The following is a 13962-nucleotide window of genomic DNA, read 5'->3' on the forward strand; positions in this document are numbered from 1 at the left end:
AAAACATACAACACGAATGTATTTCCACTTTCCCTTTTTTTTTTCGGAGCAAGCGTTACGCTCGCAAACTCTTCCACGCTCACTTCGGACGCTTCGGCGTCATGTAAAACGTCAAAAGTAATGTTTCGAAATTTCTCCTTCGTCGTTCTTCTCTACCCCTGTCATCCTCCCCCCATCCTGTCCGACACAACACCTGCCCTCGAAAGTCTTGTTTCTTCGAGTGTTCCGTCCTGACGAGAAACGTCTGCAAAGTTTCCGGGGGTTATCGTATCGGACCTGGGTCACGCCCTAAATAACAGAAATCTCAGAAAGCACAGTTGGTTGCTTCCTTGAACTTAATTCCGAGTCAAACTTTGCGAAATGCTCTGTAAATGTTTACAAAGTAGAGGAACGCAACGAAGCAAATACATGCAGAAAGTCAACCTCACTCCGTTACGCCGCTCAAGGCGCAGCAAACGTCAACTTATAACATATTTAAATTCCACCATCCAATCGTGATTGGAGGTGGAGGGGGCAAAACAACCGCCAACTCGGAAATCCGGCCGGAAACATCGATTATACATTTTGAAAGCTTAATTTGAGGCGATTTGGGAATTACACGCGCAGACAGAGGTTTTCAAAATTAAAATTAAATCTGAAAAATAAATGGCGGCACGGGGGCGGCGCGACATCACGGATGCGTTCGATAAACAATAAATGCAATTTTGCACCCGGTCGAGATGTCACAAATAAGGTTGTTCTCGAATGAGAACGTCGACCGTACGAAATGAGTAATCTCTTCTTAATCGAACAAATCTCCTCAACAAACGGAATATTTTCAATTATGCCCCAAGTTGAACGGCGTTTCTTTTCCACCTTCCAACCTGACCGCCCACGAAACTAAGCCAATCGTTCGAAGAGAAAAAGACGAGATCCACCTAGAATATGGTATTCTTTTGTGTGAAAATTGTGGAGCTTTTTGCGCCCACTTTGTTCAGAATTTGCCTCGAAAGCGTCTCCCATAAGGGAAGCGATAACGACCAAGGAAACTTTTCTAGATGACACATCAAAGAGAAACGGAAACATTACCTGACGAACACGTCAAGAATATAATTAACGCGGTCCAATTATCCACGCTTCGACGGCCGTCCATATTGACATTTTATTTCCCCCGACTTGTGTTTATAAAGCAATCAGTTTCGGTTGACATGTTGATATTCTCATTACGGAGATATATTGCTCCTTACTTAGACTTTTGAGCATCATTTATTATTCCGGAGGCTTTTTTTTCATTATATCGCTCCAGTTTCCAGAATAATTGTCTCGAATGCGAATTCGAGCCCTCTTCGCAATTGAAAACAATACAATTTTCACCGTTATTGCGTTTTTTTTTATTTTAGGAGACTTTCCAGATCAAAGCTTTGCGCACAAACGAAAAATGTAATACAATTTTGCGACGTGACACATTGATTAATTGCAACGCAATGACGTTAAATTTACTTGGCTTTATTCTACCGACGACGACACAAAGGGAGCAGCGTCGTTTTGTTACGCCACTGCATTAATATCCAAATTATTAATCAGCTTAATTGGTCGAAACGAAAATTAAAAATAACACAAACATCTGCAAGGAATCCCCCGACCCTTCTCTCCCTTTAATTAAATTCGTTCGATTCTTCTTTCTTTTCCGCAACATAATTAAATTTCGACCAAATGTAAATACGAAATGAAAGGTTTGTTTCGCGCAGACTCAGGAAACAAATTAAATAAGACCTCGCTTTCGTAAATAGAATGCAAGATAAGAAACTGTAAAACGATTAATTAAATTTTAATTAACCTTCGAAAAAAACGGGATGATTAATGAAAGAGGTGAGTAGTGGATGCATGCTCTCGACTGCACGCTGAAATTAACAAAGTCGAAGGAGTCGTTTTGAAGGTACCAAGTAACCGAAGTGCACTTGTCTCCCAATATTAAATTATGGCAGCTTCCTTCTTGGCGAAGCCACGCCGACGTTCTCCGATTTGTGTTTTGCTTTTAAACTTTTCAGTGGTATTGATTGTGGAGTATTTTCGTTCGAGCTGCTCCTCGTTTCCATAAAAACAATATTATCGTCGCGGATATTTGCCCTCGAATTGTTTTAATTCCATCGGTTCGGCTTGTTATCCCAGCAGTTTTCGTTTTCGGCTTCCACCGCAATTTCTTCGATAATGCTTTGAAGGGAATCTTTTTAGTAGGTACTGGCAAAACGTCCTACGAGATTTTGAGTGCTTTCCGCGAAAAATAAATAAATAAGACGCAGGCAGACTGTCATTATTGGTAGATTCAACTACGGGTTGGCAGAGAAGCACGCGAGACGCCGGAGAAATTTCTACGGTAACAACGAAGGAACCAAACTTAACTTTATTATTAACGTGGAAATATTAAATTCTTCGCCAAAGTCAAATAATATCCATATCTATTAATAAATGCAGCTAATGCGATCGAGATTCGTTTTAAACGTCGATTCAACAAAACTCACGTAACCGATCGGGATGATGGCGTCGTTAGTTGGTATACTCGTCCGAACTACTGCACCATTTTTATGGCAACGGGTAATAAAAGGTGGTGTCGAATTGCCAAATTGGATTAATCAAAATCGGCGCTAACTTCCCGTAAAACAAAGCCTCGGAACGTTTTTATCGCTTATTCGGAATACCCCACAATAAACTCCACTCCCAAAATAAAATCGGAAAATTATACAGTGCGTTATATAAAATGCGGTAAACGGCAAAGAACTGATCCTGATCATTAATTACGTAAGCCACGACATAAAGCGCTGATCCCTCTTTTCGGCAACGAAAGCATCCTTCAATGATGACTAGGCCGCAATAATGACACATATATAACTTTAATTTGTCAATTTGAGAAGTCAGCAAAAGACATTGAGAGAGGATGAAGCAGTCATCTAGGGGCGTCTTCTAGTCTACGTCAGCATACGCCCTGACAGATGCCCTCGCCAAACTAAGGTAATAATGTCTCTCATTTGTCTTCATTTGCCTAAGACCTAACAAACATCGTTTACTTTGTTAGAGGAGATATTAAGAAAGGAGAGACTCCGGTAATTTATTCACCGACATCATTGAGGAAACTCCGATCGGCGGATCCTTGACCCGAGCTTTCTCGGCATGTGTGAAACATTCTTAAAACCGGCGCATCCGCCATTTGTCGCTAAGTATTATTAGTTTCGACCTCGAGACGGTACAAACACGCGACAAAAATAAAGGAACGCGCGTTCTCGACAAGTCGAATTACGTGGTCAAAAGGCCGAATTTTGCCGCGACTATGCTTCTAGGACAGCGGTAATTACGCGATTTTCGATAAGAAAAATTTCGCCCAACCGCCCGCGTGCGTGCTCCAGTCGAAATTCCGACGTTCTTTATATCGGATAAACATCCCCCGAAACAGCTGTTGTGCGTGCAGCCGAAACTCGCCGTCACATGCACTACAAAGTGTCACACTTATAGTTTGATGGTTATCAAACTCAATAAAGACGCCAACTTCCCGTCCGCCTAAGCAACAACAACTTAACGAAGCCAGAATTTATGACGACGTATTAGCTAATACGACCACAACGGCTCGAGGCAAAGGCCTTTGTTAACAAAGTTACAACGTGTGGCTAATTGCTGGATCGAATTATTCGATCCGGCGTGTTTTTTAATTGATCATCGACGGCGTTTTCGAGAAAGACGAGCCTCTGGAGATTAAGACGTCGACTGGTGAAATTCGTATGGTAATGAATGTGTGGAACGAGACGACGATGAGAGATATTGTCGATGTATATTGGTTTGAATTTCTCGGATGAATGAGCGCGTCCTCATTACGGAGCCCGATTGGTTTTATTTTACGATTGAGGCGGGGTCGCCGAGGAAGGATGGTGATGTTTTTAAGAAAAGAACGGCAGTTCGCGGGCAATAACTACAATGCATCATGCGGCTCGGTATGACTGATAATTGCGCGGAACATATTTGAACAACTCGGTGCACGGAAATTTATTATCCCGGACAATGCAACGACTCACTCCTTGCGCAAACTATAAATGGAGCTCCTTTCAATTATGGTTAATGATTTATGAGACCTGGAGGAAAAGACCCGAACTCTGAGTGCGCTCGAAAAATTGTTGACTTTGCGATCATTATTTCTGATTCTCGGATTGTATTGAAATGAGCGCTCCTACAACAAAATGACGACGCAATCGAGAGCACTCGCAAATAAAAAACATGTAAAAATAATTTCGCCAAGAATTTCGAACAACAATCGGGCGTGTTTTCTTATGAAGAATTTATTCGTACTGTCATAGTTAAATGATCCCGACTGTGGTTTCCACCGTCGAGAGAATCGCAACCTCTTGCCAAATCTAAATGACGTCTCGAAACAACCGCCTCTGAATTTTTGAAAGAAAAGTGGTCCTTCCAGAATCCAAATGTCGGTCTAAACCCATCAGAAAATCTCCGTTTGGCACAACTCTTCTTAACATTTCATCGCGCTTAAAGGTGCCTCCTCATCGTGGCGATGAATATTTTAACTGTTGCGTGGTTGATCTCCGAAGTGCATCATCGCCCCCTTCCATATTTCGCGTTGTACACACATTACGTGACTATTTTATGAATTCGGCTATTCCGAATAACGCCAAAGCTGTTACTGGCGACAAAGACGTTTCATTTTCTAAATAAACGCATCCGCATACGGAACTTGATAGCGCTACGAAAGTCGGTGTTTTTATGGTTGCATAAACATAAACAAGACGGCATCACTCTCACTTATGGTAGCCCATTAACCGACTTTGAGGAGTCAAATTTTCGTCGAAGGGTTTTATCGACGTTCGCACTGCTCTATGGCGAGAAAGTAAATGGAGGAGGCCGTGATTTATGAAGACAGACTGGATCCTCTCGGCAACACCAGCTATGAATTGCATGTGCATATAACAATGTCGCCTAGGATGCCTCCGTGCATCTAAACAACCTATCCATCACGTCGCCTATACGAGCACGGATTAAAATATTATTTACAAAGTAAGTCGCTTCCAACAGGTTCCTGGTTCGCCCTCCCCGGCAAACAAACCTAATTAAAAAATCGGTTTGTTGAATGACAAACACCGAGAGCGCCTCTGCTACGAAAACGGAGTTGTTTGGAGAGGTTTCGCCTTTATCTTTAGCGGGTAAGCAGAAGAAATCTTTCGCCTAAACCCGGCGCATCCGCCATTCGTAAGCGTGAAATTTTTAAACTGGAGACGGCTCAAAACCGCGACAGATGGCATACGGGCACTCGTGCCGAAAATTGAGAAACGCCACTTTCCACGTCCAGCCCCGGCTTGAAAAAATATGCCAAACTTTTCGCTTGGCATACGGGATTCCGGAGAGCTTTCGACTTTAAAAAAGAAAAAATTCTTCTCAAACCCAACCGTATTTAACCCCTAGATGACACAGACAGCGTAAGACCGTCTGTGCCGAAAAAAGAGGAACGAGGCCTCCCCCGACGAGGTCGTTGAAAAAAATGTTTTCGTTCGTCGCGGGACGGTCGACGTTCCCTCTGGCACGCCGGTCTCCGCATCTCCTGGACCAGAAGAGGTTAGGGATGGTTCCGCTGCATGCACTTACCTCTTTTAGACGTGACTGAGACGGCCAGCGCGGCTTCGAGCAGGGCCGAGGCCAGAAAAACCAGTCCACAGTATATCCACAACATGTTTTACGTGTAAAATGCATGATTCACAGCCATAGTCGGATAGTTTTAGAGGCGAGCGATCGGACACTGCATTAGGCACGACGCGCACCCTGCCTGTTGTGTACCACTGCAAGCTTCATCGCGAAGTGCGTGCGCGGATCCCGGTCTCGAGAGCTTCGCGGCGGCGCTTTCGCTGCAGCCCTACCCTGCCCGGCTCACACCCTCAGCTTCCAGCATCCACCATCCGACACACTATTCACCCGGCTGAGCTCAGCTCGGCGGCGGCTAGTTACCACGCCTGAGCGTGGGCTCGTGCACGAGCTGGGCCACGGAGACGGCGACCACGAGAGGTAGGCGGCGCGGGGACGCCGACCGATAAATTACGAAAATAAATCGCTGCGTGCACGAAATGTGCACACAAGCGGAAGAGGGACGATTTAATTAGCACGCGTTGTACGTTCGGCGGATTCGAGGGGTCGTTACCTCCTATTAGCTTTTGGTAAAGGCGACCGGACGCGTTTCGATGACATCTCGAAGAAAGTTTCGAATCGTTATATTAATTGCAAGCGGAGATGTATCAAAAATTATTTCGGATAAGGGGAAAAAGTTCGGATCCCTTCTGAAATAACATTCAATAAAACGTAATAAATAATGATTCGTGGAGCTGGCAAACTTTGCTTTGACTGTCGGAGAATAAATGAAAATCCTTCGGATGCAGAAATCTGACAATATTTGATACTTTGACTTACTTTACTAAAAAGAAATGTATAAAACGACGCGAACGGAATCACTTTTTCAACGTTAAAACTTATATTACCGTAAAAATAACTGAGTGAGCTCGCAAAAGAAACGGACAATACTAGAAAATAGCTTTATTTCATAGAATTGTAGAGTGACAAAGATTTTACAAGGTTGACAATGCAACTATATACAATATACATATATCGTTCTAAAATAAATAGAAATTTGGTTGGCAACCAATTTCATATATTCACAGATCCCTAATGAAAAATTAAAATTATTATATTAGGTTAGGTTGTTTTTAATATAAGGTTAGAACATCTGACAAAAACTGCAACACTGTTGCCGGTGCTTCCATTCCAATAAGTACGACTGACTGATTGAGTTACAAAAATTTTTGAATTAATAAATATATTGACCGGCAAAAAACCGGCCACCGTGAAAAATTTCGCACAACCAAACTTTAAAAAATATTAATTTAACTAGTGATCGTTATTTTATTAAAGAACCATTCACTATTGACACATGATGTACAGATTAGCAAAAAAAGATGACAAATAAACGCAGAATTAAATTTAATTTAACAAAATAACAGAAACAGAGCGACAATTTGAGAGACGTCTGTACGGGTTAACGGTATTGTTTTCGCGTGAAAACGTTTATTAACTGCCAAATTTATAATCAAATGATGAAAAACACTGTTTACAACAACAGCCTCAACAATGTTTTAATTAAGAAAATATCGTACTTGGTCTGTTTCTGTTATTTTGTTAAATTAAATTTAATTCTGCGTTTATATGTCTTCTTTTTTTGGTCATTTGTACAACATGTGTCAATAATAGTGAATGGTTCTTTAATAAAATAACGATCACTAGTTAAATTAATAATTTTTAAAGTGGTTTGACGAAACTTTTCAGGGTGGGCGGTTTTTTTTCGCCGGTCAGTGTATTTAAAAACTTTAAAAGTCGCAGAAAATATGTTCACTATTCTCATCATTAACTGTTCACGCTTGAGCTCGCGACTATCTTTTTTCATTTGCAGATAGCACCTTTTTATTGTAATAAAATAATTTTCGGTATTTTAAATTTTAATGAAAGAAGTCAGAAATGTTGCAACTTCATATATCATATGATTTCTAAATAACAATAATGTGGCAAATTAGCTTCAAGTGAACGTCACTCTCACGCACTGACAGACAAACCGTTCTGTTATTCAACGTGAAAAAAAATCCACAGCTCACTTTTGCCTAAAAACATTCTGCACGGTTAATACTCATCATCAAACTAGAACAGAAAAAAGTCGAGGATAAAAAATTTTTAGTTTTATATTTAGGTTCGTTGCGAAAAATTCTTAATCAAACTAGTGCCACATTCACTATACAAATGTAATTTTTAAATTTTCATGTTTATATTTTCACACAAGAACCTGAAAGCAAATCTTCAAAACTATATTTTTAGTTTCGTTTTTATCTGTTTTTCCATAACGTTGCCAAATTTTATATTCGAAAATTTGTATATAGTCAAAAGTCTGAAAGGTTTTCGAAATGACTAATTTCTAACTGAAAATGGGCAATATAACAACGTAATCGTTCTTTCAGTAATTCAACGGCAACGAGTTCTTTAATGCGCGGTATCATTGGGGTGTCGCCAGCCTTTCACGTATGAATGTCATTCTAACCACCCGTTTGCCGTTTCACCAATCGTGCAGGGGTGTGGTAATTGATTTTTTTGTTTGTTTTCACTGTCGGTTTCAATTAAAATGATGACTGCTTCTTTTTGCAATTTTTTCCTTTAATCTGTCGCGTTCCCTGTTTTTGCAGCAAAAGCTATTACACCATAGGCATATTTCATTTCGTTCTTTTCTTCAGTATCCAGAAATGTCTTCTATAATTTTATTTAAAAGATTTTTACCGCAAGGCCCTTGCATCCATCATCATCAGCGAAACAAATGTAGTAGCAGTTCGCCTTATTTTCCTGCTTAATGTTCCATCATTAGTATCAATAAACATCAGCACAACCAGAATCTCGTCCATTTGTCATTTTGAATGTTGTAAACACAGGACCCGACTTACGTCGGTTGTAAATTTTCATTCCTCTCGTCGGAATATAAAATGCATCGCACGCGAAAAATGCAATTTCAGAATATAATCTGCTTTCGAGACGAGCTCGAAACGTACAACTTTCGCTCGCCACCGATACGAAATTAACCCCGAGCGCTGTTCCTCCGAATTTACTCGAGTTTCGCAAATTTCGAGTCATAAATTTATTTTGATAAATAGCGTCGTCGCCTCGCACTCATCGCGTCTGCCGATCTGAGCGATTTTTAATATTGCTAAAACCAGCAGAAGCTTATATTACTGCGCAAAGGACTGCGAACGTTCGACAATAATATAGTTACTCTTTGATGTCGGTACGCAGACGAGTAGTGTTACGGCATCGACTTTGATCACTATCAGCCACCGCTTCACGTCACCTTTGGATCCTGGCGTTTCTTCATTTCTGCGAATTTTTAATCAGAATCGGATACTACCCAATCCACGCCACTTTCAAAGGGCAAGTTTATTACGCCGGAAATACGTAAAAAACGAGAATAATCGACGCCTCCACGAGGAAGCTGCGTCTCGAAACAAAATTATAATTTCTATAAAGGCGAAAGGCGGCCGGATGTACCCTGATCCTCCGCATCAGCCGAACTAAATCCACTACACTAACTCCCAACTTGCAGGTATTGGTGGTGGCTTATGCTGATTCTTTCAATCTGGACTAAGCTGGATACTTACACCTGCCGACGACAATGGCAATTCCTTGTTGGTTCTTTTCGAGCATCCTCGCATTCTTTCCGCTCTCTAATCTTTTATTCAACGGAATTATTATTAAAATACGAAACATCTACATCACAGGAAAAAATTTAAATTCCTTGTGCGTTGGGCGAGTGCGCGCTTTGACGAGTAATCAAATTATAACGACGCGGACATACGCGGCGTGGACTCATGCAAACCACTATTGTTTAATAAATTTCGCAAATGCGCAATATTTATAATCAGAAAGCGTTTCATTATTGTAGCCACTATGAATAGGATCGGGTTGATTAATCTCGTTTCTGAATAATGGCGGAGGCAGACGTCGACCTTGACGTACACCGCTGCAATAAAACAAACTTGCTCCTTAAATATTAATTTATTAAAAAATCGTGCAGTCTGACGACATGGTCGCTCCCGCAACTCGCCAGTTGTAGAATGTTGTCGTCATTTTTGGCTCTCGTTTCAACGGTGAAGGGTCTAAAGGCCAACCTTTTCACCGACAGGTGGTGGGCCAAGCTTGAAAATCGTCAATTGCATTATTTCAAAACAAAATGCACATACTTACTTTCTATCTAAAATGACAAGATTTTCCCATCCTGCTGACGTCCATTTATAACAACGAATAACTCCCACTTCGAGTCCCACAGCCAGTAAATAACCCCCCAAAACGCACTTCGGTGCGAATGCAACTGCCGTCACAGATTCGCCTTTCAGTTCCAAATGTTTGGACGCAGCTTCGTACTCTCCCAAAATCCCCTTCTCCTCCTTGTGTTCGTTCTTTCGCCACACGACCACCTTCCCGTCTCTAGAGCCGGTGGCAAAATACAAAGAGTCGTGTGTCCAACTGCAGCACCAGATTATTCTTGAATGTATCGAAGTTTTCTTGTCCGTCGTAGCTACCAGTTCGAATAAATTTTGGGAATTTCTCGTAAACAGAGACCACCGTCTGTCTCTGGAAACCGATAGGAGATGTACGGAATTGGGGGAGAAGGAAATTTGCGCCACTGTTAAAGTGTGGGAGACGAGCTTTTGGATTTGTTTCCAAGTTGCGGTGTCCCAGAGTAGTATAGCGGCGTGTTCTGAGGTTGTGGCTTTGCAAGCTGAAGCTAGAAATTGGCCGTCCGGAGATGACGCCAACGAGTAGACTTCGTAACCGTGGCCGTAGAGTTTTTGAATTTCTGGCCAGAGGGTGTTTTGCAGGAGAGTTTCCTCGGTGGGTGGTTCTAAAATATAGGTTATATTGTTTTCTCTCATTTTTGGGGTCGACGACATATTTAGGCAGACATACTTACATCGATAATTTAGTTTAGCATATGAAAAAAAACTGAAATCGATACAGCTCGAACTCTCTTGATTATTTCAACATATTTAACACGCAAATTATTTTTTTTGAACAAAACACGGATTTACTATGAAACCAAAATTAAAGAATTATGTCGCCTTACACATTTCAAGTACGCTTTACTTAATACAATTTTGAAATCGCGTCATAAATTCTTTAAAAGGGTTATCATCATCATGGTAATTTTGGAATGCACATAAAGTTTTAGGGCAAATCAGTTTGGGAATTTCAGATAATATTTGTAAATTCAGAATAGACAAATTACGGACTACCTTATCGCTGCTTATTGTAATGCTCGAAATAGCCTTAAAATACACAAAATGCGAGAGAAGGTACAAAACAATCTAGACAATAATCTGAAACAAGATAACAAAAACTTTATTATCAAGTGATTTTTAGTTCCTATAGACGCACACTTAAAGAAAAAAAATATTACAAAAAAAAAAACAAACCTGTAAGCGTCACAGCAGTAAAATGCGAATCGTCACTCCCTCCTTCACTTTCACTGCTAAACACAGCCTTATTTGACAACCCCAGAGACGGTACAGAGGCTCCTTTAGGTCCACTAGTCCCTCCTCCATCATCAGCCACATCACAAATGCGCGAAAAATTCTCGACAAAATTTCTAGGAGCCCGAAACGTCCTAATCACTTTTTCTTCTGCTGACGAAGCAAACTGATACTTTGACATAATTGCAATGGAACTCATATCATAGCCGTGGATCTGAGGCCGCGCTATTTCGTGCCACGTAGCCTAAAAGCACACGCCAATTTTGTTGTGGTTTTTAAATATCGTGGCCTACCTACCTCTTTTCCCAAATTTGACCATGGCGCATGTATTCTAGAAGTTTGATCAGATGACACGGTCACTAAAAACGCTCCTTGGGGTTCCCATGACATGTCAGTGACCTCGCTAAAATGCCCGCCTATTGTGACGCAAGCGCTCCACTCTCCACCTTCGTTAGTCCATATGTGGAAAGCTCCATTATAGCTATGAGCTAGAATGCTGGTACCGTCAGGGCTAAAAACGCCGCCATAGAAACCCAACGTGTTGCCACCCACTTCCCCGACACGGACTTTTTCGACCCAGAGATTGCTGTCGGGATCTAATTCCCATATTATCATTGACTTGTCTAAAGAAGAGGATAGTAACTGAGGTATTGCAGGATTCCAGTCGACTGAGTAAATCCACCCCTCATGTCCTGACAGAATTGAGTCTGTGTACACCCTGTATGTGGTAGTTTTTGTTTTGATTATATTGTCAGAAGGCGTGTCCGACTTATGGGGGGTCATACGCCACAAGCGTATATAACAATCCTGAGAAGAAGATGCCAATATCAAATCGTCCTTTTCTGAAATATTTGACTAAGACAAAAGCCAAGTTGTTTAAAGGAAGTCACCTGTGGTGAAGTCTAACCCTCGAACCCAATCCTCGTGCCCTTTTAAAGTCAGTGAATGCGAAAACTCTCCATCTTCAATGTAGAGATCAATTTTAGAATTGTCCATAGCACACGCCAAAATTAAACCATCTGTATGTGGAAAACGTGAGATTCTCACACCCACGCAAATGGAATATCCATTGTTTATATTCTGCGATAAGGCAAACCCGTCTACAAACTGACAATTATTATTTATTTTTCAATAGTTAACAGAACAAACCTGTGTCCAAATTCCGAAACCAAATTTTTACAGTTGAATCCATCCCAACTGTAACCACCACAGTACCCTCTTTTTTGTACACACCGTCGACTAAATTAACCGTACTCTCGTGAGCTTTGAGTGTATAAGGGTTGTATACGCCCTCCCTACAACTCCACACGACAGCGGTATGATCAGTCGACCCCGAAACGAGTTCATTTTTGTCGCTAGATCCACTCAACCATCGGACTGTATTAACACGCTTTGTGTGACCTATTAACGTTGCTACAACTTTACCACCAGAACCCCACTACAAAAAATTTAATAAGTACATGTGTGAAATAATGACATAACCTCACTTTAGGATCGTAAATCAAGACAGAGTTGCATGCCGCATAACAAACAAGATTATTTTGGCCCCAATGTGCCGCCGTCGGCGTCTGATTACAGTTGCAGGAGACGTAAGAAACTTCGTGTTTGATTTTTTCCATCATTTCTTAGCGAAAACATAACCTCTAACGTCACTTGTCAAATCAAGATGTCAAAGCGAACCGCCAACCGCGCCCCCTCTCCTGTCAACCCTGTTTATCAACTTCCCAATCTTTTTAAAAACGATGGATGCAACAAACAAAATATACGTAAAATGGAGCGGCAAAGAATACGAAATCGAACTAACCGAAAACGACACCGTCACCGATTTAAAAAACGCTATAGAAAAACAAACTGGAGTGCGTCCGGAGCGGCAGAAGCTGCTTAACCTCAAACTAAAAGGTTCGTAAGCCCTTTTTTCGTACCCAGTATTCCAAGCAAAGATTTCTAGGTAAAACGCCAGACGACGAATGCAAAATCGGACAACTTAAGCTCAAATCCGGTTTCAAAATCATGATGATGGGTTCATTGGAGGAAGACATCGTCGAAGCCAACACGGCCCCCGTCGATTTACCAGAAGTTGTGAACGATTTAGATATAGAAGATGAAGAAGTAGCGATAGAAAACCAGGAAGTGTATTTGGCGAAAATCGAGAAGAGAATTAAAGAATACAAGATAAACGTTCTGAATGAACCTCGACCGGACAAAAAGTTGTTGGTGTTAGATATTGATTATACGCTGTTTGATCACAGATCAACCGCACAGACGGGAGCTGAGTTGATGAGGCCTTATTTGCACGAGTTTCTCACGTCGGCGTACGACGACTACGATATTGTGATTTGGTCGGCCACTGGCATGAAGTGGATTGAAGAAAAAATGAAGTTGTTGGGAGTCTCCACGAACACGAATTACAAAATTGCGTTTTATTTGGACTCGTGGGCGATGATCTCGGTACACACGCCCAAGTATGGCGTCATGGATGTATTTTTTACGCATTGAATTATCATAATTCTAAGCTTTTTTATTCTAGGTGAAACCCCTGGGCGTAATTTGGGGCAAGTTTGAGCAGTACAACGCCAAGAATACCATCATGTTCGACGACATTCGGCGGAATTTCATAATGAATCCGAAAAACGGGCTCAGGATTCGCCCCTTCCGTCAGGCTCACCTAAACAGAGACAAAGACAATGAACTTCTTAAGTTGTCGAAGTATCTGAAAGACTTGGCCGAGAATTGTGTGGATTTTTCGTCGGTGAACCACCGGCACTGGGAGAAGTACAAACCGAAGAAAAGACGCTCCCAGAGGCAATAAACAATAAATTATAAAAATCTCAATAAAGTTACTTCTTATTACGAGCTCTTTTTGTTTTCCCGCTGATGTCATTCTTCGTGGAAT

The 13962-nt window shown here is 41.3% G+C and overlaps 3 protein-coding genes across 4 annotated transcripts in view; 1 reads left to right on the forward strand and 2 right to left on the reverse strand.

The window, feature by feature from the left end:
• Mmd (mind-meld) overlaps window positions 1–5824 on the reverse strand; it is a 155704-nt gene extending 149880 nt beyond the window's left edge. For both annotated transcript variants that reach the window (XM_064065768.1, XM_064065767.1), the window contains exon 1: window positions 5614–5824. In XM_064065768.1, the coding sequence (XP_063921838.1) occupies window positions 5614–5698 (85 nt within the window). In that variant the 5' untranslated portion in view covers window positions 5699–5824. The remainder of the gene's footprint in view (window positions 1–5613) is intronic.
• Window positions 5825–9575: 3751 nt separating this feature from the next.
• LOC135136243 (elongator complex protein 2) lies at window positions 9576–12741 on the reverse strand. Its single transcript, XM_064065441.1, has 7 exons — window positions 12557–12741; window positions 12219–12507; window positions 11960–12169; window positions 11367–11911; window positions 11013–11313; window positions 9784–10441; window positions 9576–9734 (listed from the first exon to the last, which is right to left on the reverse strand). Exons 1-7 carry the CDS (start codon window positions 12689–12691, stop codon window positions 9590–9592), a joined length of 2283 nt encoding a protein of 760 aa, XP_063921511.1. The 5' UTR covers window positions 12692–12741; the 3' UTR covers window positions 9576–9589.
• Window positions 12742–12747: 6 nt separating this feature from the next.
• LOC135136244 (ubiquitin-like domain-containing CTD phosphatase 1) lies at window positions 12748–13919 on the forward strand. The gene is made up of 3 exons (XM_064065442.1): window positions 12748–12968; window positions 13018–13547; window positions 13597–13919. Exons 1-3 carry the CDS (start codon window positions 12812–12814, stop codon window positions 13876–13878), a joined length of 969 nt encoding a protein of 322 aa, XP_063921512.1. The 5' UTR covers window positions 12748–12811; the 3' UTR covers window positions 13879–13919.
• Window positions 13920–13962: the final 43 nt, after the last annotated feature.

The sequence above is a fragment of the Zophobas morio genome, unplaced genomic scaffold (genome assembly GCF_036711695.1).
Source record: "Zophobas morio isolate AGI-343-1 ecotype UQ-CSIRO unplaced genomic scaffold, CSIRO_AGI_Zmor_V1 ptg000026l, whole genome shotgun sequence".
Classification (NCBI taxonomy): domain Eukaryota; kingdom Metazoa; phylum Arthropoda; class Insecta; order Coleoptera; family Tenebrionidae; genus Zophobas; species Zophobas morio.